Genomic DNA, 27,701 nt, shown 5'->3' on the forward strand with positions numbered 1-27,701 from the left:
CAACTCTCAAAAAAGCAATACACATTTTCCTCAAGAGATATGTGCGACAATTTTGTCAATTTTAATTGATCTCAGGTGAAACTGCTGTATAATGCAAAACCCAAATTTATTTTCTATATGTTAGAAAAAGAAGTTGCACCTGTTAACAATGAGAACTGGGAACATCAGTAAGAGATCTTCACATATCATAATCAATTAATAAAACTATAAAATGTGTACTTTAAGATGTGGACTTTAGAGGCCAATATTACAAAAATCATTTCTGTTTAGAAAGCAGGGAGATCCTGTACAACAAGCCTGACTGAACAGAAACTTGTGAACTTAACTACATGTGCATGTCAATAAATGAGAATATCTTCCAAATAATAATTGAATTCAATAATTCACTTCAAAAATGGAAACTGATATCAAACGGATTCACTTAGTAACGAGGTGATATATTTCAAGCATTTATTTATGTTAATGTTGATGGCTATGGCTTACAGCTGATGAAAACCCAACTGTCAGTTTCTCCAGAAATTGCATAAGACCATCTTACTAAGGTCTTTAATACAGAAATGTTATGATAGAGTTGTAATCATAGGCAACTCTATGATTTGCCTATGATTAGGCAACAAGACAACAGACTGCCTGTTGCCTTGTCGACAGCTAACAGTGTAGTAGCAATGTTTGCATGTGAATAGAAAGTTGGTTGGAAGAAAACAAAAATTTGGTTGAAAAAAAAAACAGGAAAAACCGCAGCCTTAGCAGGATTGTAAAGCCAAATCTATTAAAGAGTTTGAGGAAGAATTACAAAGTGGAGTTGGTGTTTCAAGAAACACAACTCACAGACATGTTAGTGTTGATATTTATGCAGTGGCCTCCAGAAGCTGCCCTGGAGTAGCTCAAATCCGCTGAAACAAAAGGTTTAGACCTCCAGTAAAGTGACTTAGAACTAACTGCTTACTTTAATAGCCAAATAATAAATACGTCTAAATAAGCATTAATATGCACAGTGGAAGCCCTCTTAGCATTTCTGCAGAAGCTAACATCAATGCTCCCCCATTACTTGAAGGCCCAGCCAATCAGCTCTGATGAAAATGAATGGTGTTCCTGGATTAGCTACTTTGCAAAAGCCAGCCAATAGGGTGTCAAGTTACGTTATCCAAAGGTATTTTTGTTTATTTTTTATACGCTCCATGAAAAAGCATGGCAAAACATAGGCAAAGTTTTCACAAAACTTTTTTTTTTTTTAAAAAAGCAAAAACTCAACTTTGGCGGGGGTCCAACATACTGTATTTCTGTATTAGATTTTCTGATAAAAAAAGAAAAAAACCCTAAACTGCAAGCTTTAATTAGCTGAAAGACATAATCATCAGAATAAATAGAAGTAAACATTTCAGTCTGTGTGCTGAGTATGAAAATATATAAGTCTAAACTCTTCAAATAGAATTACTGTGATAAATGGACTTTTCTTTGTTCTCATTCATCAGGATGTTCCTAATAAACTGCATTGAGGCTCTACAGATGACACCTTCAAACTTTCTTCGCTTTATTACCCTGTTAGTCACAGCAGCCTGTGGTTAGTAACAATGCGAAAGCTGACTGCCAAAAGCAAACTACAAGATACAGGAGGATTCCTTCACATAACTCTGGTATTGTGTGTTTTTTTTTACATTACTTTGCAGCAGAGAGGCGGAGGCTGGCTCTCACATTCCCACACTTGTACCCTGACAACAGCATATGGCTTTTTTTGACATGGTTTTGCCTCCTAATGTCCCTTCATACAGTCAGACAAGGGATCAAATCTAAAGTTCAACACACAGAGAAACAATAGAGGACAAGTTCTTTCTCTAGAACCTTCTATAAAACATTAGACAGGTTACCCCGAACATAAACTCAAGATTGTTGTAATATCTTTACCAGTCAAATTACAGTAATAACCATCAGATTGGAGGTTTCACTTTAGTTAAGAGCAGCTCATTTTAAGGATTAAAGGATGATAAATTACAGTTTTATCATACAAAATGATCAACATTAAATATCTGATTTTTAATCCATTAAGAAGTGTACCACTAACAACCCTTATGGACTTCAAACAGCATCAAAAATAATCAGTGAGGAAATAACAGCTGGTACAGATACATGTACAGTCTACTTCAAGTAAATCCTTAAAACATATAAAGTGAATAATAGTGCAATATATAGCAGTAAAAACTTAAAAAAAGAAGGACATTGTCTATTCATGTGTTGGTGGTTCCAGAGGATTCTTGCGTCCGTGTTTGACTCTGACATCTAATGGAAACATTTAGATTCACCTTCAGTGGAGACACATTTATACCAGATTACAGGAGAAGTAAAAAGGCCAGCAGAACCTTCATCTGAGGAAGACGAGCAGCATAGACTGAATTCAGTCACAGTCATTCTGTAACATACGCTCTGTGATTTCTGTCTTTGAAGTAGTTTGTCATTTTCTTACTTTCCATTTTATATTTTTATCATAAGTGTATTTGCCTATATCATTTTATGAAGTCATTCATGAATGTTCTGTCTATCTGAATATTACTACACAGTTTAGCAATATTCACTGTGTAGTGTGAATATTACTGCTGTCATTTTGCTCCTTGCAGTCTCTATAGCCCTTAGAGTCATATGGCATATATTTGTTGAAACTTTTCATCTCCAAAAAATTCGTTTGGGCCTGCATGTTGTTAGTTTTTTTATGTAGTTATTTTGTAACTGATAGCGTGCTGCGAGTTAATGTGTTTATATATGTATATACTGTATATATATATTCAGATATACAGTACAGACCAAAAGTTTGGACACACCTTTTAATTCAAAACTATGAATAACACATGTGGAAATATGCACTAAACAAAAAAGTGTAAAACAACTGAAAATACCCCTTATATTCTAGTTTCTTCAAAGTAGCAACCTTTTGCTGTGATTACTGCTTTGCACACACTCTGCATTTTCTTGATGAGCTTCAAGAGGTAGTCACCTGAAATGGTTTTCACTTCATAGGTGTGCCCTGTCAGGTTAATAAGTGGGATTTCTTGCCTTATAAATAGTCATGAAAATAAAGAAAACCCATTGAATTAGAAAGGTGTGTCCAAACTTTTGGTCTGTACTGTATATACAGATGTATTTGATGATTGAAAGTACATGTGGTCTGGACATTTTCTACTCTTTATTATTGAACATGAGCTATTTCTCAAGAATGGGCATAGATTTCAGATGTACAAAACAGTAGCTAAAGAGTAATTTGTTTTGGTTCACCAAAACAGATTGTTAAAAAGAAATTAAAAACCACAAAACTATGCTTTTTTTCCCCATTTCAAAATTATGCTTCATTTTATGTTGGTCTGTCACATACAATTCTAAAAATAAAAATACATTGAAATTTGTGGATATGATAAGATATAGTCTTAAATGTAGGTATTTTTTTGCAGTTTTCAGAATGTATTTTGTCAGTATCTTGAATGCTAAGTACAAAATGCTTTATCTTACTGGTACTTAACCATCAATCTGCTACATGCTTGTTGAATTTTGACATCAGAAAACATCAACGTCAGCCTGATAACAAAATACAGAAAATAAAATTCAGCTGAATGCAACTGGAACCAAACAACACATTTAAAAAAAGTAAATAAGTTTGACCTAACAGATTTGTAGAATGTCTTTACAAGACAATTTTAGACACACAGTTTGTTTTTGTAATGGACTAAATTGTGTAGGATGGACTCGAGAATACATATTGACAGTTAAAGACTAGCTACAGCACAAGATCATCAGGGTTAGCAGAAATGTACAGCACAGATCACAGACTGAGCACAACTCACTTCACTCAGATCTACTGATGGTGTCAAACTGAGATAGTGAGTATCTACAGACGTTTGATCATGATTTCACTGTATGACTAAAGAGTTTTGACTCTGTTAGTCACTGCCAGCGGTACACTAAACAGCTATATAGGTAACTGTGTATAGAAAATATTCCAGGCCCACATCATTCCCCAGACACTGTTGTGACATTGGCAAATAAAAAGGCACAGATTAGGGAGGAATAATCTAAGAGCAATATATTTCTCAATGTACAAAATTTACACACTGAATTTTCTATAACAATTCATGAATTCTCACCAAAAAAACTTTGATTTATTTAGAGTTCTTTCAAAGATATTCAAGCTATCTTTATCTAACCTAGCTAACCTTTAGCTAAAGGACAATTCAGAGCAGGTGTAAGGATATAACTAGCGTTGAATGTGTTGTCTGTGAACTAATTATGTAATGGCGGAAAATTAGTGGACAGGGTAGACATTTGGAGGGGACTGGGGGAACTGCATCATTACAATCGATGTAAGAACACTTCACACACAAGTGATACGGTGAAAATAAATAGGTGAGTCTAACGAAAACAATCTCAGGGTAGAAACACAACCAGCAACCTGCGAGAAAGGAGATCAGTGTCGACTCGAGAAGCAGACTGCACAAGAAGGGTTGTATTGAAAAGAACACAACAAATAAACTAGAGGGCAAACAAGGGAGTAGGATGCAGCCTACCACATGTAGAGAAAACTAACAGGAAAAACTGCACAGTTTGTTCGCTGTAAAAATGACTGAATGTTAGCCAAAGTAACGACTAACATTGTTCATAGGTTACGATTACTTCTGTTTGAACTTTCACCATGACGGTGGAAGCTACTATAAAGTGGTCTGTTTTTATGTACAGAGGTGTATTTTTTAAGTGTTTACAGCTTGGCTAACTTTCTTCTTTTATGTTTGTTTAAATAATTACACAGCTAGGTATGTGTCCCTGTGAAACTAAGACATGTCTGGACTACTTGTTGCGCTGCTGCACCTTATCAGAGCCAGATTAACTCCAACAGGTATGTTTAACATGCACCGAGACTGAAACTGGATTACAGCTAAATTCACTTGATTATCTTCCATCATTTAACAGATGGGAAATCCAGACAAATGTGGCTGAAGTCCCTACATATGAAGTGACCATTGAAAGAGAGTATCATGTAAGGATCACAGATAATCTCTGTTCTGTTTTATTCTGCAATCATTAATTAGTGCATGACCTCACTGTCATGTGCTCTTAATGATTTAAATTTCTATTTTAAAAAATGCCTGACCAATTCTACACTAAATGTGTTTACCCCCAGTCGTCGTTTTGTCTTGTTTGTTGCTGGAGCTAAAGGTAGTCATATCTCCTTTCATCTAGAATATTTTACTCCCCTGAAAATGAAAACATTTCAGCTGAGCACCACATTGGGAAAACATAAAAGAACAACAAAATCCAAGTCCCTTTCCACTGAATAATTTTATAATTTACCATTATTAATGTCATTAAGCAAACCTTTAGAAAAGGAATAAAGCTATCGTTAAAGAATAAATGTCAAATCTTTGAGTTTATTCACTTCTGCTTCTGGCCAGTAGAGGGAACCATTAACGTCTAAGGCAGTCATTTAATTCTGAGCAACCCTTGATCTTCATCTGGACTTGTGTCAGGAAGTCCAAGAAAAGTGAAGCGTTTTCTTCCTGTTCTACCCGATTTAAACCTTTTCAGTGGACACAGTAAAGAGTCCATTTATAAACATCTGAACTGTAATAGCCAGGCCTCTCCATTAAGTCTGGGTACAGATAGCCTGTATATCAAAGACAAAATTCTCATTGTAAATATCTCCACTGCCAGTTTAAAGAGAGGAAGCCAGTAAGAATAAACTGCTTTTGACTGAAGTTTATTTAGCACACCACTGTGCAAGGCCGGCTGACAGGATTGGTTGTGTTTCTACCCCTAGCAGATACCTGAGTTCTGTGTCTCCCATGTTTTTCTCCACAGCAGACAAATGAAGTTATCGGTGAAAAGTGTCTGCAGCTTTGGATTAAAGTGGATTTATTCCCACTACCACTGGCCAACAACCGTTACCTTAGTTTGTTCTAATTTAATTTTACATATACACACCTATACATACATATAAAGTATTTATGTACACATTCACCAACATGTGATCATAGTATTACGTCATAACTGACAGCTGACATGGCAAGGGACATTTTCTCTACATTCAAAAATAAATTAAACAATCAACACCAAAGCATTGATCATTCCTTTCAAGCAGCTCATTCAGCTAGCACAAGCCGGTACATGGATATTTTGGTAACGACAGCAAAGACCAAACAAGAAAAAGTAATTATCTTTCTTGCTTTTACAATATGTTGCAGGGTCAAACAGAGTAGAGTTGATCGGTCAAAGGTCTTCCTCTTTGATGCCCAACTCTTGTTCCTAACATTCCCATTCTTTATTACCATCCAAAGCAGAGGAACAAGAAGTTCTTGCTCTTGCACTTTAAGCAATGGTCTAACACTACAGACCACACAGGAGAAGTGACACCACAGTAAAGGACCAGGAAGATGTCATTCTGCTATATTTGTGTGCCGCCAAGATCTCCCCCGCCTGCGGGGTAATGTCTCAGGCCACCGCCCCTGCGCAGCGAGTGCAGTGCAACAGTGCAGCAGCCTCTCAGCAGTGAACCGATGTGATACATAGGCTGGCCGCCACGGACCGGGCCACGACACAGCCACGCCACCGTTGGCACCACAGGGATGGCCACCGCTAGCAGATCAATCAGGAAGTGACGACTCCAGTAGCTTTTTTGGATTTTCCCAGAGTCTTCGTCCTCTGCTACAGCAATCCCTGTGGCCTCTTGTTCATTAGTCTTATCTTCGTCATCATCCTCGTCATGAACTTCTACCACTGTGACACCAGCTATCTCTTCACGGGAGATAGATCTCCTCGGAGGTTGGGATGTTTGAGGCTCTTGTACACCCGGAGACAGTCCAGTGTACTCTGAAGTAATCACAGGGCTCTTTTCCTCTGCTGATATTTCTCCAATCCTGGCCTCTTGCTGCTTGTCCTCCGCTCTCTGGTCATCTTGCTTGTTTTCTCCACAGCACCCTGCAAAATTAAGTTCACCCTGCATTCTTCCTGCTAAATCACAGACTTTTCTTTGTTCTGCCTCTTCATCCAATACCTCAGTCCCTTCCACTGAGCTTTGATCTGCCTCTCCTGATTGTCTGACTTTAGTGTTGTCCAACTTTTCTCCTGCCTTCTCTCTATTTTCTTTTTCTTGCTTTTCCTCTTCCTCAACTTTGTCATTTGCCTGATACGAAGGACTCTCCATGGAAAATGCAACAGTTGCGGATCGTGGAAGAGGTGGAGCCAGTGGTGTTTTGGAAACTGGAATTGGCTCAGTGGCTGTGCTCATCACGGTCGCTGTTGTCACTGAAGTGGTGGTGGTGATGGAGTCCAGATCCTCTTCCACCTCATCAGACATCCAGGTGGAGGTGGGGCTGCAGGCCTGAGAGCGAAATGTACGTTGCTCTGCAATAGTATCCAGATCAGAGGGATACCCCGCTGTTGCAGGGATGGGACAGCTCTCAGTCTGAATGCCTGCCTCTCTCAGGGGGTGCAGGTATAGGTGGTGGTGGGACAGGCAGGGGTGGCTCATGCAGCTCACTCCACCCAAACTGCAACGAAATGGAGCCAGCCGCTCGCCTGTGCAGAGTTTCTCATAGGTGGAGGAGTGAGGCATCGTGTGTGGCATGGAGTGGGACATGTTGTGAGGGAAAGAATGAGGTAAGGTATGGGAGTAGGTGTGAGGCAGGGAGAGGGGAGCAGAATGAGGCAAAGTGTGGGAGAAGGTCTGCGTGTAGGAGTTCAACAAAGATGCCGTTTCCTCTGAGAGGTAGGCAGCTTCCAGGAGGAGGTCTGCCCGGCTGGGGACACTGTTCTCTCCACAGCACACAAACCCACTGTCCTGTGTGCCGTCAGCTGAGAGGCAAGGAAAGTCTGTGTCATTGCAGTTGCGGTCTCCCAGTGCCTGTTCGCTCAGCTTGGTGTAGGTGGAGCTCCGAGTCAGAGAACGAGCTGGAGAGCCATCGCAAGAACAAGACCCCCTCCCTCCCACTGGCAACTTAGGTACAACTCCAGGGCTTTCTCCAGAAACAGATGCCGGAGCTGAGCCCCCAGCACGGGTCCTGCAGCCTGGTATGGCTTCTCCTTCCTTGGCTAGTCCTGCTTGTGCTATCTCCATGTTGAGCAAAAGGTTCTCCAATTTGTGATTCTGAGTATTGATGTCCTGAAAGTACTTTTGAACCCCTACGTCTCCACTGAGCCCACCGGCATCACTAAGTCGGGTACGAACTGTGTCCACTGCATGTTTGAGCTGCTGAATTTCCTGACGAGCCTCCTTCAGGGCTAACTGAGCCTCCACGCGGTGACACTCCTCCTCAACCCAGTCTTCCTGCATTCGGTAAAGCTTGGTTCGCAGCGCATCAATCTCTGTGTCCCTAAAAGGTTGAAAAATGAGAGGAAGGGCAGAATGATCAAAACTAAGTGGAATAGAGAAAGACATTTTAAACTTCTATCCAGGTTTTTGTAATTCTGTCTCAGTATCTCACCTGTCTTGCAGGGTGTTAATGGTCTCTTTGAGCTTGGCTCGCAGGTGTCGGATACACACTTCCTTCTGCTGGAGAGGTGTGAGGTACTGCTCTGGGGGAGGAGGGCGAATGCCATGGTTGTCCGTACATGATGTGTACTTCTGACGTCTGGGACACACCAGGCACAACCAAATATAGGTGATCTGCCACAAGTTGAGTATTTTGAAGTATTTTTTTAAAGTATCTTTGTTTAAATAAGTTGATTGGCTTGTTTTAAGACAGGCTCTGTATGAAAGCTCAGAAATCTTGGAATTTACTGCAAGTTTTAAAAATGAGTTAGTCAATATTAGCTACACATTAATTTATCTACCTGTGTGCAGTATATAACATACGTTTTATGGCACTAAAATATGGAAACACCAAGCTGCAAAAACTGACGTCACCTTATTTAGTTAACATATTGAGGGAACTAAACAAATACAGTGTTTCACATTTTATTGTGTGATGCAGAGTGGGGTGCTGGTCTTGGTCTTGACTTGGTCTCAGGTTACGTCTTGACTACAATACTAAAAAACAGACTAGAATCATAAGATTAAGCTGATTGTGTCTTTTTTCACAACCTTAAAAAAAATGTCATGATTCCTGTAGTTAAAGGAATATGTTTAAATGTAACAAGCAGTCAACACCTGACAATTCTTTTAGTGTCTTCATTTAGAAAAAAAGCTGTTCATTTTGGAGGCTCCAAAAATATCATGCTGGTTTCAGTTAATACTATCACATTAGATTTTGCACAGAAACACTTCATATTCTGAAGCCAGAATATGAAGTGTTTCTAGAGTTAGTGCCTAAATGACATCAGACAGCCACTATGAAAACAGTAACAACCAATCCTTTCTGCTTTTTTCTTAGTTTGTGTTTCACACAGGGAAATTATTGATGGTGCACTGCCTCCCACTTCTGTTTCCAGCATGAGATTATCATTGACTGCTGGGTAAAAAAGAACATCCAATGCAAACATATGTATGGTTAAAACCAATTATGGACATTTATTAAATTTCTATTGTACAATAACTTCACTATGGTTTTACAATGTCACCATAGTTAAACAATAATGTGAAATATTAATATTTATCTTAATATGGCCTTAATAAGAATGGTGGATGATGTTGCTCTGCATCACTCTTACTGTTCAGAACTTCTTACCCTTTGGTGGGGCTGCAGTCACTGCCTTTACACGAGCCTGAGTTGCTGCCACTGCTGACGGAGGCATTGCCTTGGGGATCTCTGTTACTGGGTGCAGCTGGAGGCCGCCTGGAAAGAAGGAACCAACTCTTCACCTCTTACCATACAACTAAAGACCACAAGTGGACTGATAAGCAGTTCTACTACACATACAAAGACAGAAATGCACATAAATACAAGGCACTGACTCATAGTCATTGGCATGCCACTTCAGCATACACACTGACAGATCACAACACTCAGACATTTAAATGGATATCAACAGAAAATAAGCCTGCATGACGAACATGGACACACACTACAGATAATATTATTATCAAGAAGGGAATGGGCTCAGTGATAAAAAAAAAAGACAAGCAAAGTAGCATACCACAAAAGTAGGCTAACTTGTTAGTGCACAAGACCGCTTTTGTTTCCGACTGTAAGACATCGTGAAACACCAAAAACATTCCCATGCTCAAGACGACCAAAAAACATCAAGTCTTGGACTCTTAACAGACCGGGAACGTGGCGTGGAGGGAGAGTTTGTCGAGCGGCGATCCGGAGACTTTGTGGAGGTGTATCCTTTAGTGGGCGACTTGGTCGATGTGTAGCCTTTAGTGGGGCGCATTGAAACCATGTAGCCCGACTCCATGGGGACATAATCTAGTTCTATGAACCTGCAGTAGTCAAACCTGAGCAGGCAGAAACAGGAAGGTGTTAAACCGCAGAAGGTGGATCAGCAAACCGCACCTGCATGACGCGATGTGTGTGATTGCATGCAGGCAAACTGCACCTGTCCTGAGGGGACAGGAGAAGCTCTCAGGTGATGGCTGCACTGAACTGACCCAGGAGATGCTGCCTTCTAAAAGGCTCTGCATTAAGGGATGGGCCCCTCACTCTGGACAATCTGTTGCTCTAGGGTTGTATCGACAGAAAACATAAACTAATACTGTGGATCTTAAAACACAATCTGAAAGTGTGAAAAAGAATGGCCGGAGACATCTTTGAGGGATAGCATGGGATGTGTTGTGACAAAATTAACATTTGCTCATAAAAACCTCGATATCCAGAAGCACTTTATGCCAAATAGGTTTCCACACAAAGGATTCTAAACAGCAGCGGTCATAAACACTAGGCTAGGTAATACTGATACAGAAATGATGACAACTTATTTTATTTCAATACAAAGAAAATCTTTTGCTTCAAAAAATACAGTAGAGCTGATCACTAAGACCTTTCTATCACTCCTATCACAGAAACTACAAGACAAACTACAGTATAGCCAATGAATGCTGCAGTGGGGAATTGCTTCAGGGTGATGAAAGACAGCTGAAAAGTTATTAGGAATAGCAATATTTGCATATTCCTGGTAGAAATTTTTAACACGGCAGCAAACCTGCAGTAGACATCGCTTGTTTGCACTCTCTGTCAGACCAACAAATTTAAAGCATTTTATTTTTCCTTTGTATTTACTTAAACACAGAGGAAAAAATGATCTACCTTTTTTATTCTTCTACATCCAGTTATTATGGATGAATAGAATTTTGCCAGCTGTTTGCCCACAACTCCAGCTTTTACATAAAAATATGCTGATGTTCAGAAGTTCTGGATTCTGCTAAGAAAGTAAAGCATTTTATGTAAAAGCATATCTGTCCCAGGCGAGAAAAAGGAAGAATGCTCTGTGATGGGCAACTTCTATATCTGTGTTCTATAATTATAGAGAGGTTTTAAAGAAAAAACATAGGTTTTTTATTAATGACTGTTGCCCAGTCACCGACCGCCAAAAGTGGAAGAGGAGAGAAGCAGGTCTACTCAAAGCAACCATGAGGGATTTACACACAGGACACGGTAACTACAAGCTAAACCACGGCTCCAGTCTTTGCTTTGGTTCCTGTTGTCATTTAGGGCAGCGGTTCCCAAAGTAGCGGTCAGGGTGTCGAGGGCCAAAATAGAAAAAAAACTATGTCAAATGTGAATGTATAATGAAACAGATTAATGTATCAAAAAATATTCCATTAAATAGTTAAATATACTTCTTAAATGATGAAATTAAATAATACAGTTTTAGTTCTTAAACACAAATGCATTTAAAAGGCAGGTAATTATGTACAGAGTGAAATAATTACACATATTTTACGGGCGTCACTGGGTTGTCATTAGACTATTGGCACTCTGGTCCTATTTTTTGGTTGGTCACAGACTGAAAAGCTTGGGAATCCATGACTTAGGTATTTTTCTCTTTATTTTAAAATGATTATTTCTCTATTATTTTTAAAGTACAATTTTAGAATGTTATGAAAGTAAAACCCTTTCAATAACCTCCAATTGCTCTCATAAAGTCACACCCACATAAATTAAACAAAAACAATAGGATTATATTTACTACAATTATATTTAATAATTTCTCACAAATACACTGAGGCTTGAAAATGGGCTATCTAACAGGTTTTTTATATTAACTCTTTTAAATTATTTTTGCTGGTCTTGCAGTGGAGACTGGTCACTTAGAAAACAGCTAGCTAGCTAGATACAAGATTAATGGTGGATGAATTGGATTTCTTGCTACGGGATAAATTTGAAACCCTTAATTTGGAGAAGAAACTCAAAAGTAACTTGGTGTTTACCAGTCCCAAAAGAGATGGGCAACTTGAACGAGTGGTAAAATGGATTTAAAGCTGACAGTTTCACTGTGAAGAAGTGGCTAACTGTTAGCTTACAATTTCAAGCTCTTTGGGCAGAGTACATCTGATGCTAACGCATCAAAATGTCTACATATTGGCTTTGCTTGTGTTGTGTCATCGTGTCCTGTGCAACACAACAAGGGAGGAGCTCAGATATTGACAGCTCAACAGATCTTTGAAAATCACTATATACGACAAACAAGCCGAGACATTAACAAAAGGTGAACCAGGCAGACAGGAGCAGCTAAAAACGGGATGAGCCTAAGAAGTGACAGAATACACAGAGAATCAGTGTTTCTGGTCTGTTTTATTCATCTACAGATGGTGCCAGTGACAGGTCAGTCAGGTGAAGGTGAGCATTAGGTGTCAGCATGAGTACCAAGATATTGCCTCATGATGGAGATAAAGTTTAAAAGGCTTCAGTATTTTTGATAAATCAAATACAAGAAGAAAAACAACAAAATGAAACAATAAGATCTTTCCCATTTGAAGTGAAGCCAGTGTCTCAAATGTATCCACAGACCAAGCAGTGAGTGGTGAACCAGTGATCACTCATGATCACAGTATGCTTTCCTAGTACAGCTGCTTCCACTATAGCCACTAAACACAATCTCACAAGAACACCGGTCCTCCAATATGAACTCCATGTTCACGTTTACCAGCAGAGTGTAAGGTATGAGCAGGTCCACCTCATCTATTTGCTCGAACAAAAGCTCAACAAGAGCAGCAGAATGAAGTTTTAGAAAATTTGCCTTTGTTTTCCATTTCTGGTTTTAGTGGCTAGAGCGTCAGAGCTGCAGCTACAGCCGCAGTGCATGCTCGCTGAGACTGCAATTCAACGGTGTCTCACGCAGGGGGCGCAGGCACCGGAATGGCCACCGGCGCAGTGGCCGCGGCTGCACTCGTCCCCGATCCCGATGCCGGCTTGGAAGCCGCCGGCACGGGTGAGGACGCCAGTATTTGCTGCAAGCGGCGTTTGGGCTGCAGCGCCTTCAGAGGGTTGAATCTGAGGAAGAGGAGAGATGAGAGAGGAGGACACCATGGCTTCACACTGAGGCTGCTGCTCATTACCATGATTGTAAAAAGCAGACATCATAACACCTGTCAGAGAGGGAAGTGATGATAGAGCTTATGTACAACAAATAACCTAGACTTAACTAATGAAGTTCAGCTGTATTAAGTTATATGTGGAAAGGTTCTAAAAACTTTGGTTTAGTAAGGAAGATGCGAGCCAACTTGTTGTTCTCTAGGTAGTCTGTTAGGATAAAGGGGACAGGTCAGAACATGGCCGCACAAAGGCACAGTTCCACAGAGAAAAGGCACTAAATTAACAGTAGCTGTGTTTCTACTTCAAATGTGAGCAAATCTTTGTCTATATTCTGATAATGTCAAAATTCACAATTGCTGTGTTTTCATTAAATAAATGAAATTAAAGTCATAAGCTTATTTACGCGATAAGTCATTAAAAATCATGGCAAAGACAGATGTAAACAATTACATGAGATATATTCACAGTCCAGTCATGGCGCCAGTGCTCATCATCAGCCAATCAGAGGAGACGTCGGCGTCTTATTCAGGCGTTGAAGCTACAAGCCCTGCCTACTTGAGAGTCGCTAAGTATGCGGCATTTTTGGGGAAAATTGTAGTCTGAGATTTTACAGAAGAGCTATAGATTCAACATGCTTTTTATGACACACAGCTTTTTATGAACTGTGTGATGCTGTGAGAGCCCTGGTGGAGCCAGCTGCTCACTGTCTGAAAAAAACCAAAACAAACTATCATCCTCCTACCACTTCCTGTTATGTTTTTTTGTCATTTTCGCCGGCAGTACAATCCAGTTGTTGATCACGTGACTTGAGTGATGCAAAAAAGTGTTTCCATAGCAGTTTTGTGAAATACACCTATTTCGATAAACCACCTCATCCTAGTGCAAAAACTTTTAGTTTATCCTAGCAGAATAAACGTTTTGAAATTGCCGTGTTTCCAATAAAGCAATTTCAATTTGTGCAACAATCAATATAGTCAGTAAGTCATGTTCCTGTTTCTTTGCCTATTCTGGCCCGTGTGGCACAAACTCTGGTTTTAGAAAATAATAACACCGCTCTCCCTGGACCCCAGGAGTTTTCATTTCTATATTAGGATGATACGTCCCTCAGGCACTAAAAAGGTGACACATTTTTGTAAAGGCAAAATTCAATTATGCATTTTTTTTAATAAGCAATTGCCACAAACATTGCCACTATAACTTCACAACTTGTTTGTCTGAAATATGAAATATGGACAGATGGGTTCAGGACTGGCTTGAATATTTATGCACCGCTGACCCACAAATTGTCTGACTACAACTGCATTAGGATCCATTTGGTATACAGATACTTCAGCTCATCTCCATCTCACACAAAACTCTTCTATATCCTGAAGGAATTACACACAAACATTAACTTACCCTGCTGGGCAGTGACTCAGCAGACTGTTTTATACCAGAGACATGACACAAGATGAAGCCTGCCCCTGAAATGTTGGTATAAGTATCCCACTAATAAAGATGTATTAAATTAACAGTGTAGAAAAACCAATTCCAGAAGTTCTGGATGCACTTTCTGCATCCAGAAAGTATTCACAGCGCTTCATTTCTCCCTCAGTATTAATGCAGCAGTGGTTGGAAGAAATTATGATAATTAGTAGCTCTCAAGCTTCCTTGTCATCTTGAGGCACTGTGCTGATGATCATTGACTGAGTTTCTGCAATAGCCATTAGAAGAGTTTAAAGGTCTACATGTGACTTCAAGTGTTGTGAAATAGGAATCTCTTTTAGCTGTTAAATGTATTATATGATACGCTGAAGTAAGTAAAGATATACAATATGGAATTTGAAATCCATCCATCCATCCATCCATCCATCCAGCCATCCATCCAGCCATCCAGCCAGCCAGCCAGCCGTTCCCAGGCCAGACTGGACAAATTGTTCGTCCAGCGAGTCCTTGGTCTCGCTGGACCAAGGACGAGACCAAGTGTTCCATCATATGAACACCAGTCGCTCCAAAAATAAAAAACGTCAGAATGAAACAAAAGCAATGACTGGGAAATCTTTAAGAGCAGTTCCAGCTGATAATCTGGTTTAGAAAACCACAAGTGTAAAAGGTTTTACATGAAGTTTAACATTTCTTTTTTCTTTAACATATCTTTAGTTCATGAAATGCTTTTCCTGTTTTCTGTGTTGAATCTGCATTTTCTACACGTGCCTTGGCAAGAAGTCTTCTCATACCCATGTTGGTTCCGCCTTTTGCCACAAAAAAACGTACACCCATCAAGTCATATCATCTAAACATTCTAGATGTCAAGTTAATTAAGCTTGATTGTTTTCCTCAAACCATTTTGTTGCAGATGGATGACAGCTTTTGTTTCCAAAAGAGACTATGAGGACTTGTTTTTCTTTTATTCTTTTTCTTAGGTGCCACACTTAACACTGAAGAAGTCAGATACATTTGGGTAAAAATGTATAATTTAATGTGGTTAGTTGATTTTAAAACAATTAATCAGCCAGCTCTTAGCTTGCAAGCAACTCTATCGTCTTATTTAGAGCAATAGGTGACACTCATTGAGTTTCCAAGCCTTGAATCTTTGTGTTTTTTACACCCAGAGACATTTCCAAACAGTTGAATTCATGTTTTCAGGCAACATAGGAAAAATGTAGATGATGGGGGGGGGGACAGTTCTGCTACATTTTGTACAGCCAAAGAAAACTCCAGTCACTATTAAACTTTCTATTTTATCTCAGTTGAACTCTAGGGACCATATGGCAAAAGTTTCAGAAGTGAACTGTGACTCTTGAGACTGCTAACCGATTGTGTTACCAGTAGGATACTGGTCCATACCTGCTCAACAACAGTGGCAGAGTCTGTAGAGGCTTGTGCAAAGAACTATTGCCCACACAAGATTGGTGTACAAAGTCCTCCAATGTGATATGTTCCATGTATACTTTATCCCAAAGGGGACAGCCACTTTTACAGCATTTCAAGATCATAAATAGACCTTCATAACAATAAGTGTCAACAAACCTAGATCATGTTCTACAATTTCATTCATCCACCCTTGATGTTAAAGTCAATGTGAAGCTAATGGTAGGTACCTGGTACCTGCCATAAAGACTCTGATATGCCCAGATGCCAGATCAGTTTTAGCTGTCTTATACCAGTGGTCAAAATGAAAGTGTGAAAGTGTGATATATAAATATGTAAGTGTAAATATGAGCCCCAATCCTCAACATTGAACAATATCTACCTTGAACTGAACAACACGCGTATAGAAGAACGCTGAAAGTCCTGTTTACTTCTTACCGGCGAGAGCCTGACGTCGTCCTCCGACTGGCTGGAGCAGGGGCAGACATGGAGTCAGACAACCTCTTGCTAGGCCTGCAGGGTTGTCTGTTGTCGGCCTCCTGTTTTCAGCTTAATTCCAAGAACTCAGAGGCTGAAGGAAGAACAGACAACCATCAAGAAACAACAAAGGTCAACAGCTGCTTCATTGACAGCTCCTGTGTTTAGGTCTGGGCGCTTCAACATGCAGGCTGGCGTTGCTGACTCAATTTGACAATTAGGTGGATCATCACAGACTAGACATCAAAGTTAATCAACCAATCATCTCTCAGCCTTATGGGTGAACCACCCAGTCAACATTAGTCTGTCTTTTCTCAGGTAAAATGCAATGGTAGCTGACATTTGCTTCTGTAGGTCAAGGCCAATTTAAGCACAGATGTGACTTTATAAATGAAGAGAAAAGGCAGCTCAAGGTAACAGTGGCGCTTGATGGCACTTTAAAAAAAAACCTGGTGGAAATATGTTGCATATTTCTGCCACAGTTGTGCCAGAAATATTCTTTCAGCATCCAATATGTGAGCTTGCAGGCTGAGACAGAGAAAGGGGAAAGCACATGGAAGCAGATTATTGTCATCAATAATGTATCATAACTTGGTTGGGCCTTGAGAGCCAGGCTTGTGTATGTGAGTCACTGCAAGCTATTTCCTGCTGTGCTGTCTGCCAATTGTGATTCACTCAAAGAATCTCACTCATACCCCTTTCATCAACTTGCATGGCATATATTTCATTCAGTCCAGGACATGTAATGTATTTGCCATTAATAACTAGGTCTATTTTAAATCTTTTAGTGTCAGTTTATGTTTCACTTTTACATCAGCTTAATGTAAATAACGACATGCCAGTTGAAAATTGGGAGCAATACACAAAGGATGTCCACTCTGTAGATGAAGACGTCGACCAAAACGTTAAAAAACTTATTCCAAACATGTGGGATAGCTGTCACACATGAAATGTTGGCTCAAACAGTCTGGCAGTTGATGTTCTGGTATATATTTTAAAATATAAATAGAGAATAAATGATATGTTTTGTTTTTCTTTTTCGCTTCAGTTTATTGCGGTGAACTATGATCTCAGGCCTCACAGATTCATCAGTCCATGGAAAGTCCAATGTATGGGAAACATGGAAAATTATCATGGATACATTATCCATGTCTTAAATGAATTACATAGCAATGCACTTGCACTCCTCCCTTGCAGCAATCAGTTGCATATGTCAGGGTTCTCTTCGGGAACTCCAATTGCCTCCCACAGTCCGAAAATGAGACTGTAGTGCTAATTGCTTGACATCAATTGCCGTTAAGTGTGAGTGTGTGCATGTGTGTTTTGTTGCCTTGTGTGTATCTGTGTTTTCTTGTGATAGACTGACAATAGGGTTCAGGGTGTATCCTACCTCTCACCCAACGACTCTGCAAGGATAAACGGATATTGACCCTTTACACTTTTATTTAGTTGATTTCCCAGTTTTGCATGGTTGGCTACACAAACAGACAAGGATGCAAACTGAACGTGTCATTTTATCAGAAATCTTTTGATGATGAATAATGGAGAGCAACTGTCAATAATAAGCACTGGCAGCCCTTGGTGTGTTACAGTGTAAACTTTTGACAAGGTAAGTAAGATTGATGTCCAAATACTTTATAAGTAAGTAAGATTAGTAAGATGCAATAAAATATTGCATTATTGAGAAGTTACATATTTAAGACATTTCTTACCAAAGTGGCAATGCCTCACCATCATGTAGCCTAGCATGTACGAAAAAAACTGGTAATCTAGACTAGCATGGTTTTAAGACTGTTCTGATGTAAGGGGAAACGCCGTTGATGACATAGTGGTATAAATGATGTAGCATGAATTCAGTCAGATTTGATCAAATTAACAAACACGCTGGAAAGAAGACGATATTGTTCAGTTTCTCAGCTAGCTTTTCCTAACTCTTGTAAAATGTGCTGTCTATAAGACCCCGATAGGTACGCTACGTCCACAGGCAAGTTAGTTTGATTTGAACAAGTAGCCATGGCTATTTGAGAAGAAATAATTTGTGAAAACAATCTCTGTCGCAACGTTCAATACTCCCGTCCCTGACTTTCAACGTCTGTTACGGCGCCTCGTGTGAATAAATGTGGTGTTGCAAAGGGTCAACAGAGAAAGGACAGATTTTTTCCAACATTTTCTATTTGACCTCAGTGAACAGCTTTATTTTAACCTCTTGTCTACAGTAAATGAGTCTTCTAAAGAAAGCCTGTTCTCCATATGCAGCTGCTGACACAACACATCAAACAAGAGAGGAGCGCATCATCATGCAGAATTTACTAAGTTAGGCTGGTTATGTAACGACGTCCCCGTCCTCAGAGATGCTGACACGCAAGCAGCTTCTGCGCTGACGCGGCGGAAGTACCGAGCAGGTTACGAGAACGAGACAACCTGTGAAAGAAGGAAGAGCACTGGGAGGGACCAGGCGAGACGAGAGCCAGTGAGACGGCGGGAAGAGATGGCACGTGTAGCGAGGGAGAGAAGATGGCATGCAGAATGAAGAATTGTGTGATAAGCTAAGTGTCTCTGCAGCAGAGGAAACACTGCAGCGTGTGCTTGCCTTCTAAGCCTTGTGTAACCTTCACAACACCCAGCAGGATTAATAGCAGCGTCAGTGCATAAACATACTGACACCTGACTTTCAGAGGGCAACAAAACACAAAGTATATGCAGAAAAACAACAACTGAGCTCAGCTGCCTGAAAAGACTGCGGTGGTTGACTCATGACTGACAGCGTGCAGGCCAGACAAACTGGGGAAGGATCATGGTGAGCCAGGGAGTGTTCTGTCTAATATCCCAGGACATGTGTGTACTGTGTGATTGCTGTGAGTGTGTTTGTGTTTATGTGATGTTCTGCAGAGGTCAGTATGATGCTGAGGGAGGATGATAGGGTGAGTTTCTCCATCAGTGAGCTGTCCTGTTGTAACATGACTCTTTGTTGCATGCGACACTTTGTGTTTTGTTAAATAGATGACAGAAAATTCCTGAAGAAGTCTGATCAACGTTCAGCTTTTCTAATTAGCTAGGAGAACAGCAAGATGCTACTCATTTTGGGAACTTGTAGCAGATGATACCTATTTGCTGACAGATCTTTCATGTTTGATAAAAAAAAAAAAATACTGTTAAATATTTCCCATTTATCCCAAACCTATTAGATTGAAGTCAAGACTCTGGGTAGGTAAGTTTGGTGTTTAACAGTCTAGTTATTGGAAGCAAAGTAAGAAGAAACATAGCTTGTTTTTTTGCTCAGCATTGCGCGCTGGAACATGTCAAGATGTCAGTAAAGGTGTAATATGCAATGAGTGCTTTCACTTCTATAGCAAAACACAGACTAAACCAGACAGGTAGACATGGAAAGTGGAGTCTTTCCACTGAGTTTTTCATAGACTTGGAGATGCTATGAGCAGCCCTTAGAGTGCATTCACACCAACCCAGCTTAGTCCTGCCTAGTCTGTTTAATCGAAAGTTCAGTTCAGTTGGGGAGGTGTGAATGTGCAACCAAACTCTGATGCAGACCAAAACAGCAAACTCTGGTCCGCCTACAAAGCTATATAGGTCAAGGTTTGGTTGAGGTGAACTCTGGAACGGTTTGAATGCATACATGAACGTTAAGCGTATCAGAGACCGCTCCAAAAGCAGGACTGTAGCACAGGGCATTCTGGGTAAATACAACCAAAACAAACGTGCGTGTCTTGTGATAGTGTCAGAATTGGCTTGTGGTCTTTTATCAAACCCAAAAGTGAAATCCATCCATCCATCCATCCATCCATCTTCTTCCGCTTATCCGAGGTCGGGTCGCGGGGGTAGCAGCTTCAGAAGGGAGGCCCAGACTTCCCTCTCCCCAGCCACTTCTTCTAGTTCCTCCGGGGGAATCCCGAGGCGTTCCCAGGCCAGCCGAGAGACATAGTCCCTCCAGCGTGTCCTGGGTCTTCCCCGGGGCCTCCTCCCGGTGGGACGTGCCCGGAACACCTCACCAGGGAGGCGTCTAGGAGGCATCCTGACCAGATGCCCGAGCCACCTCAACTGGCTCCTCTCGATGTGAAGGAGCAGCGGCTCTACTCTGAGTCCCTCCCGGATGACTGAGCTTCTCACCCTATCTCTAAGGGAGAGCCCAGCCACCCTACGGAGAAAACCCATTTCGGCCGCTTGTATCCGCGATCTCGTTCTTTCGGTCATGACTCAAAGCTCATGACCATAGATGAGGGTGGGAACGTAGATCGACCGGTAAATCGAGAGCTTCGCTTTTTGGCTCAGCTCTCTCTTCACCACGACGGACCGGTACAGCGCCCGCTTGACAGCAGACGCTGCGCCAATCCGCCTGTCGATCTCCCGCTCCCTTCTTGAAATCCTACAAATGCTAAAATTTGGAAAACAGGTTTTTGGAAGGGATTGGTTGTTTGACACAGTGTAGTGTGAAAGTGAACCGCACCAGCTGAAAATTTCACAAATGTAGTAATTTTGGTCCCCAATTAAACCAAGCCTACCAGACTATCATGTGTGAAAAAACCCTGATTGTATGAGAAAGTGTTTGAAAACCTTTTCTAACATTAGTACTCCTTGTGGAACCTAAAATGTGACGTTTGGCCTTTAAAGCAAACAGAGATCAGGCCAGTCCTGCTGCTCCTGCTGCTCTGCATGTTTCCCAGCTCAGCTAAAGTTTTGCCAAGCACCACAGCACACTACAGCCCAATTAACATAATAAGTCTGATGCAGTTCAACCAATCACAATCTGGGAAGTATCTGACACATTAATCAGAGGTTTTAATCTTAATATTAGTTGCTTGACAAAAGTCCCTGCAGAGTTTTTTTCTCAACAAGCAAGACTTAGCCCTCATTAGGCTTATCTGGTGCTCAATGTGAGTTTATTCAGGTCAGGAGCCTGAAATATCTAATACACTAAGGGTTTGTCAGTAGAGAGTCAAGCTACGTTGACAGAAATCATGCCTGAGTGCTGCTACCCACAAAATCATGCTAGTGTTTTACTCACAGCCAGGAGGAGCAAAGGGGCATTATTACAAACCAGAAAATCAATGTTTATGATCACATTAGAAATGGGAGGAGACTGAACTGCATTCATTTGTGGCACTCTGCAATTCTACAAGAAGCTGACAGGGAGGAGCCTGTGGGTTTATAGAGCTGTCTGTTCTGTTAGCAGAGCTTCTGAAACACTTTTCCAAATGAGAGTGTTGATGTTACTAGAGACAAGGCAAGTCAAATCTAATCTTTAAACGGGCAGTATTGTGTGTTTTCCATTTTATAGCACAATCAAATAACTATATTACCATCAGGTGTTATAAGAAGGCTATATGTGTGTGTGTGTGTGTGTGTGTGCGTGTGGGGGTGTGTGTGTGTGTGTTGGGGGGGGGCGTGTATATCAAATATGACTTAACAGAAATTTGACTTTGTTATTTAATGCCTTGAAATTGGGCCTATGTCTCTTTAAAAATTCCTGCTCTTCCTGAAACTCCGCCTTCAGGAAGTCATCACAACATGGCTCCTCTGTTAACCCTTTCACAACATTTTTACCAGCATTTCACTGAGAAGTAACTCCTATAATAAGCTCAGCAGTTCTTATTATAAGGTGTTTGCTAATTGTTGCTGGCTAGTCTGAAGGAGTTGAGTTGTGGAGTCTTAGGGGAGGGCTGCTCTGTAATGTTGGAGCTGCGAAGGTTGGAAACTGCAGCTCCAAGGAGGAGCTATGTCTGGAAGGCGGAGCTAGGTCTACTCAGGCGTTTTGCGCAGCTGAATGTTTTCTGTGGAGTATAAAAGATTTCTCAAACATGCATGGAAAAATCAATGGAACGGTCCAGGTATGTTGGATGTAAAGCTCAAAAAAGTTTACTTTACATAAACAGTCCAGAATTGTTTTGGCATTCTCAACTTTAAACAGAAGAAAAAACTTTGCAAACCTTGATAATGGATATTGGAAACTGTCCAATGCAAAGAAATAAAAAAAATCCTTAGGTGTACATTTCCCAGCAGCTGACACTTCAGCAATCCCACCAAAAAATATACACTTTGCACTTACTGCTAATATGTTAACTGTGTGATTTCTGCGGGTAAACATGCGTGCAGGTTTTGAGCCATTGTCCTACACAAAGGGCAGCTGGTAGCACAGTTGCCTTCCAGCAAGAAGGTTCTGTGTTCTGGAGTCTTTCTGCATGGAGATTGCATGTTCTCTCAGTGCATGACTGGGTTCTCTCCAGGGACTCTGGCTTCCTTCCACAGTCCAAAAACATGATTCTTAGAGCAGTTTAAAGAGACCAGTAACTTACAGTGTGAGTGTGTGTAGGGTTGGGTGTCCTGTGATTCTAAACCATATGCTGCAGCTGTTCTTTGCTTTCAAATAAATGCTGTTGCTAGACTTTGGGATTAGTATCACAAACTCTAATTAAAAAACAGTGCAAACAACTCCAACTGACTGTGGCACATAGTGTCAAATAGTGTCATTTGTACCACAACCAATTGTACATTGAGGATATTTACAAGGACTGAAGAACTGAAAATCCTGTGAAAGCGTTTTGTAGTCTTACATATTTTACTTAACTATGATTGTTTGCTTTTATTTATTTAATAGAAATGTGGAACGATTAGGTTTTCTCTCCATGTGTGCATCTTGCCAAACACAATGTGGTGACAATGAGTGCCAAGTCACCATGGAGACGGTCAGTTTTCCGCTCGTGTGTGAAACGTGAGCAGAAGGAGAGCTGCGGCTGACGAATAACGCTGGAAGACGGGACAAGAGGGGGAGTCTGCAGCTGGCGAGGAGGGCAGGCTGGACAAAGGACAAGAGGAACCAAAAACCAGAGGGAGAGGTCTGGCTGGTTTTCATCTCCTCACTCTTGTGTTGCGTTGCTGAACAAGTAGTATTTGGATTTATAAATAGATCAGGGTGCATATGGCATGGCGCCTAGAGCACAGCGTCTGACTGTTGCAATATTTAAGAACAAACCCAAAAGATTGAGTACAGAATCGGAAGGACAAACAAGAACTTGCTTGGAATGAGTATCCTATGTGTATGACATCTGGAAAGGCAGAAAACTTTTAATCAAACCAACTGTTTAAGATCCAAAAAACATCCAAGAAACAGCTAGAAGTTTGCTTTTAAGTTTCAAATCTCTGACTCCCAAAGAATGTCATCATCATGCTAAGTGTTAGCATGCCTGTCAGTGAAATGAACAACCTTCTGCAAATTCAGTACTGGACAGTTGAAATTGTTATTTAATAGGCTAACTTGCTGTGAAATTGGGAATGTTACTGTACAAGCTAAACAAATGCAGTAAAGAAAGTGTATAGTACTTAATTTTAGACACATAATTAAATTCAATTTAGTTGGCATATTTGAGGCTGAGACAGAATTTCAAACTTGAGTCACCTTTTAGGAAGCTTTAACATATGATAGTCCAGTAAACTTGGTTTGAATGGGGACCAAAATTGCAACATTTGTTCCTTTTTCAGCAGGTACGGTTTGCTTTTGCACAAACCAAACCCTTGAAAAACCTGCTCCCCCTCCTCACCTGTGGCGGCGCTGCACTAAGGACCACAACACAAAAACCTCTGTAGAAGACACTGACAACTTAATTTATCACAAAATGTAAACAAAAATGGGGGTGGCATCAGATTTTCACAGTTACAGGATTTCTCTTTTGTCTTTAGTAAAAATCCACAAGCCATCTCTCCCTCCGGTGCTAGACTCATGCAACTGCATTTACCCAGAATGCCCTGTGCTATAGTCCACTTCCTGCTTTTGGAGCGGGTCTTGGTCTGCATTCAAACCGCCTAACCGCACCAAAGTGCACCAAGACCTAAGTTTTTAGCCAGACCAGATTTAACTTTTTGGTCTGTATCAGAGTTAGATTACACATTCCTCCTGAAACAAACCGACATGCTAGGTAAACCGACTGTTCGATTAAAGAGGATCAAACTGGGCTGTTGTGAATGCACTCTTAAACTCAGAGAGCATTAAAAACCTTTGTTATTTTACTTGCCAGATACAAATGAATACATATCATAGCCAAAACCATAACCATCATCTACAACATTTTGTTATTTTTCTTGGAACCGACCAAACTTGTAAGATTTGTCAGCTTTTCCACAGCATTGTTGAGGTCAGGACTTTTTAAATGCTTAATTTTATGTATGTTTGTGATCTTTATCTTGTTATTCCCTGTTATTGTTATTGTTATTCTCTGAGATGAAGGAAAACTATGAAATGCTGAGGAAAAAAAAAAACAAGCACCCCAAGACTCAAACTTGCTATAACCAAAGTTATTATAGTTAGCTAAAACAAACAAAACAAAACACGGGTGACAGCAAAAGATGGGAGGAAATACCAGAGTCATAAAATGATGTCTTCTGTTGCATATTCATTACCCAGTCAATTTAATCACAATACAATACTTTGGTTAATTTTTAGGTACAGGACTCAACAAGGTCCAAGTGTGAAAAACTCAAAACTTCTAAAATTACTCCTAAAAACCAAGCTAAAACCAAGCTATATTTAACTAATAATAACTAACAAGAATAGCAAACCAATAAATAATAAAACGGACTAGACACACACAAAAATAAAACTCCTCATGCATTATTTGATATTGGATAAAGATTATTGACATATTCTTGGCAGAGTAATCATCCTAACTTACCCCTGTGGTTGAGTCTGTGCTGACTCCATGCACATTTAAGAAGCAGTCCTTGATTTAGTCTTGCACACAGAAACATAGTTATTCTTTTCACCACCAAAGAATGAAAACTATTTCGCGCCTTAATATGTTTAGAGTAAAAATCCCTGTCATTTATCAGGCTGGGGCAGAATCATAGAAAAAAAAGAAGAAGAAGCAAAAAACAAAACAAAACACAAATGCTGCAAGGTCAAACTGCAGCGCATTGCAACCTGTCACGACTCCGCTGCGAGCAAACATGGACGACTCTTACCCAGAGCCCTGGGCGCACTGTCCCATAGCTCATAGTTCCACAGGAAATTAGATGCACAAATCGCTGGAATTCCAGTTTTGGTGCAGTGAGTGTGCACGTAAAGGCTGTAAGGAGTTGAGCTGAATCAGGCGCACAGCGTGAGCAAAACATCTGCCGGCGCAGGAGCGCAGTGCGCAGCTTCCATCAGCTGCAGCAACATAAACAGAGCAGGAAACACACCGTGGGCCTGACTCAGAGCTGAATTAACCATCGAGATCTACACACTCCCTGCACAGTCTCTCCATGCATTCATTGTTTTCTGCGTAGAACACTTTTAGTCCTTGACGCACAACACGGTCTTCACTCTTCCGCCGCAAAACGACACCTCTGTCGCAGCCACCAGTGGCTCTGACGGCTGCAGTAACCAGACCTTACCTGTGCTCCTTATGTCTCATCCGGGATTTTTTCCGCTTTTCACGCTCCCATGTCCTCGGTTCTTGTGATTTGAGCTCCGCCCGATGGAGCGCTGATCTCCCGGCGAGCAGAGGCGGAGGGAGGTGGAGGAGGGAGGGGCTGGTCCAGGGGGCGATACAGGAGGTGAGCTGGATGGAAGAAAGGAAGGAAGGAAGGATGGATGGATGGATACGGCGCGAGGAAGAGAGGACGGGAGAGGCGCACGGGGTTTTGGACGGAAGCGTCTGCGTCATGTTACGTCGGGTTATTTTTAAAGGGAAATACCACTCAGTCTGTTGTGGCTGAAGAACTCGAGATTGCATGATTGGTTCTTTCATAAAGTAAGAACTTAAAGGGATAACCCTATAGTTATCCGTTTAACTTAACTTAAAGGCTTAAAGTTAAAGGGTATATATATATATATATATATATATATATATATATATATATATATATATATATATATATATATATATATATATATATATATAAACTTTTATAGTTGAAAGTGGCAAGCCGAGTTGCCATATGGGGTACCATTTGTGATGATGCACAGTCAAAAGTTAATAATTTGGGTTCTTTACACTGTCATAAGAAAAAACGGAGGTTCATTTTTCATAGCCGTAAGACGGTGTAAAATAGGGCAACTGTAGATAGAAAAAAGGGGAAAGTAAATTTCCATCAAAGCACGAAACGAAAATTTGCTGGCTAAAACTCAGAAATTTTTAGATTAACAACAACCGGAGTTACAACACCGGTATTTTTGCCCTGAAATGAATTGCACCGCAGCCCAACGCTAATCCACTCAGCACTACAAGGCAAAAAGACAAGCGACCTATGCTGGAACATTTGCTTAATAAAATGAAATTATTTTACAAAATTACTTTTGCCAACTCTACTCTGACAGCGATATTAGAAAGACATACTTCAGACAAGCGATTATTTGGTTGAGAACAACAGTCTATGTTCATCGATGCCTTACCACCAGTCTTTCCTGCCACCTAGTGGTGAATATGCAAAAATGAAGGTCAGACAGCTTTGGACGAAGCCCTGTGTGCTAGTAGGATGTTTTCGAACAAACATTAACAACTCGATTATTCCTTAACTATTCTATAGATAACCAGTGCAAAGACATAATAAATTAAAGCTAAGTAAATAATAATAATAATAATAATAATAATAATAATAATAATAATAATAATAATAATAATAATAATAAAAGAGAGACATCCTGCTATTACACGTTCGGTTTTGAGTCATAAGAAGCAAGTTCAGAGCGGTTCATAAATGTCCAGGCTAAAATATGTGTGTATTTGTTCCAAAAGTGAACTTCTTTAAAATTTGCTTTTTTGGAGTCTAAAAATAACCTCTTTTAGTCAAGAAAATCAGGACCTATTACTGAGCTCTATTAAATATGTTACAGAAACTTCCGTGTGTCCAAAAAAAAAAAAATAAATAAATAAATAAAACCTTTTCTTTCAAATCAACTCTAATTGGGAGTAAATGTGGATTGATTCTTTCCTATTGAATTTCGCTCATGTCTGCAGCAAGGATGTTCACAATCACTTTAAATACCAAAATCAAACAACAGAG

The 27,701-nt window shown here is 40.4% G+C and overlaps 1 protein-coding gene across 6 annotated transcripts; it reads right to left on the minus strand.

Annotated features, from left to right (window-relative positions):
• Positions 1–3,153: 3,153 nt before the first annotated feature.
• On the minus strand, positions 3,154–26,408 carry snphb (syntaphilin b). Of its 6 annotated transcripts, none has more exons than XM_032569226.1 (7): positions 26,091–26,408; positions 16,674–16,806; positions 13,188–13,343; positions 10,175–10,348; positions 9,636–9,743; positions 8,454–8,600; positions 3,154–8,342 (listed from the first exon to the last, which is right to left on the minus strand). In XM_032569226.1, the coding sequence occupies exons 2-7, from the start codon at positions 16,721–16,723 to the stop codon at positions 6,416–6,418; spliced, it is 2,562 nt and encodes an 853-aa protein (XP_032425117.1). In that variant the 5' UTR covers positions 16,724–16,806; positions 26,091–26,408; the 3' UTR covers positions 3,154–6,415. The 6 variants fall into 6 exon arrangements, with proteins under 6 accessions (XP_032425117.1, XP_032425125.1, XP_032425137.1 ...); XM_032569234.1 differs by having other exon boundaries at positions 25,388–26,408; XM_032569246.1 differs by lacking the exon at positions 13,188–13,343 and having other exon boundaries at positions 26,091–26,402.
• Between the last annotated feature and the right edge of the window lie 1,293 nt (positions 26,409–27,701).

This window comes from Xiphophorus hellerii, chromosome 1 (assembly GCF_003331165.1).
Source record: "Xiphophorus hellerii strain 12219 chromosome 1, Xiphophorus_hellerii-4.1, whole genome shotgun sequence".
In the NCBI taxonomy this organism is placed as follows: domain Eukaryota; kingdom Metazoa; phylum Chordata; class Actinopteri; order Cyprinodontiformes; family Poeciliidae; genus Xiphophorus; species Xiphophorus hellerii.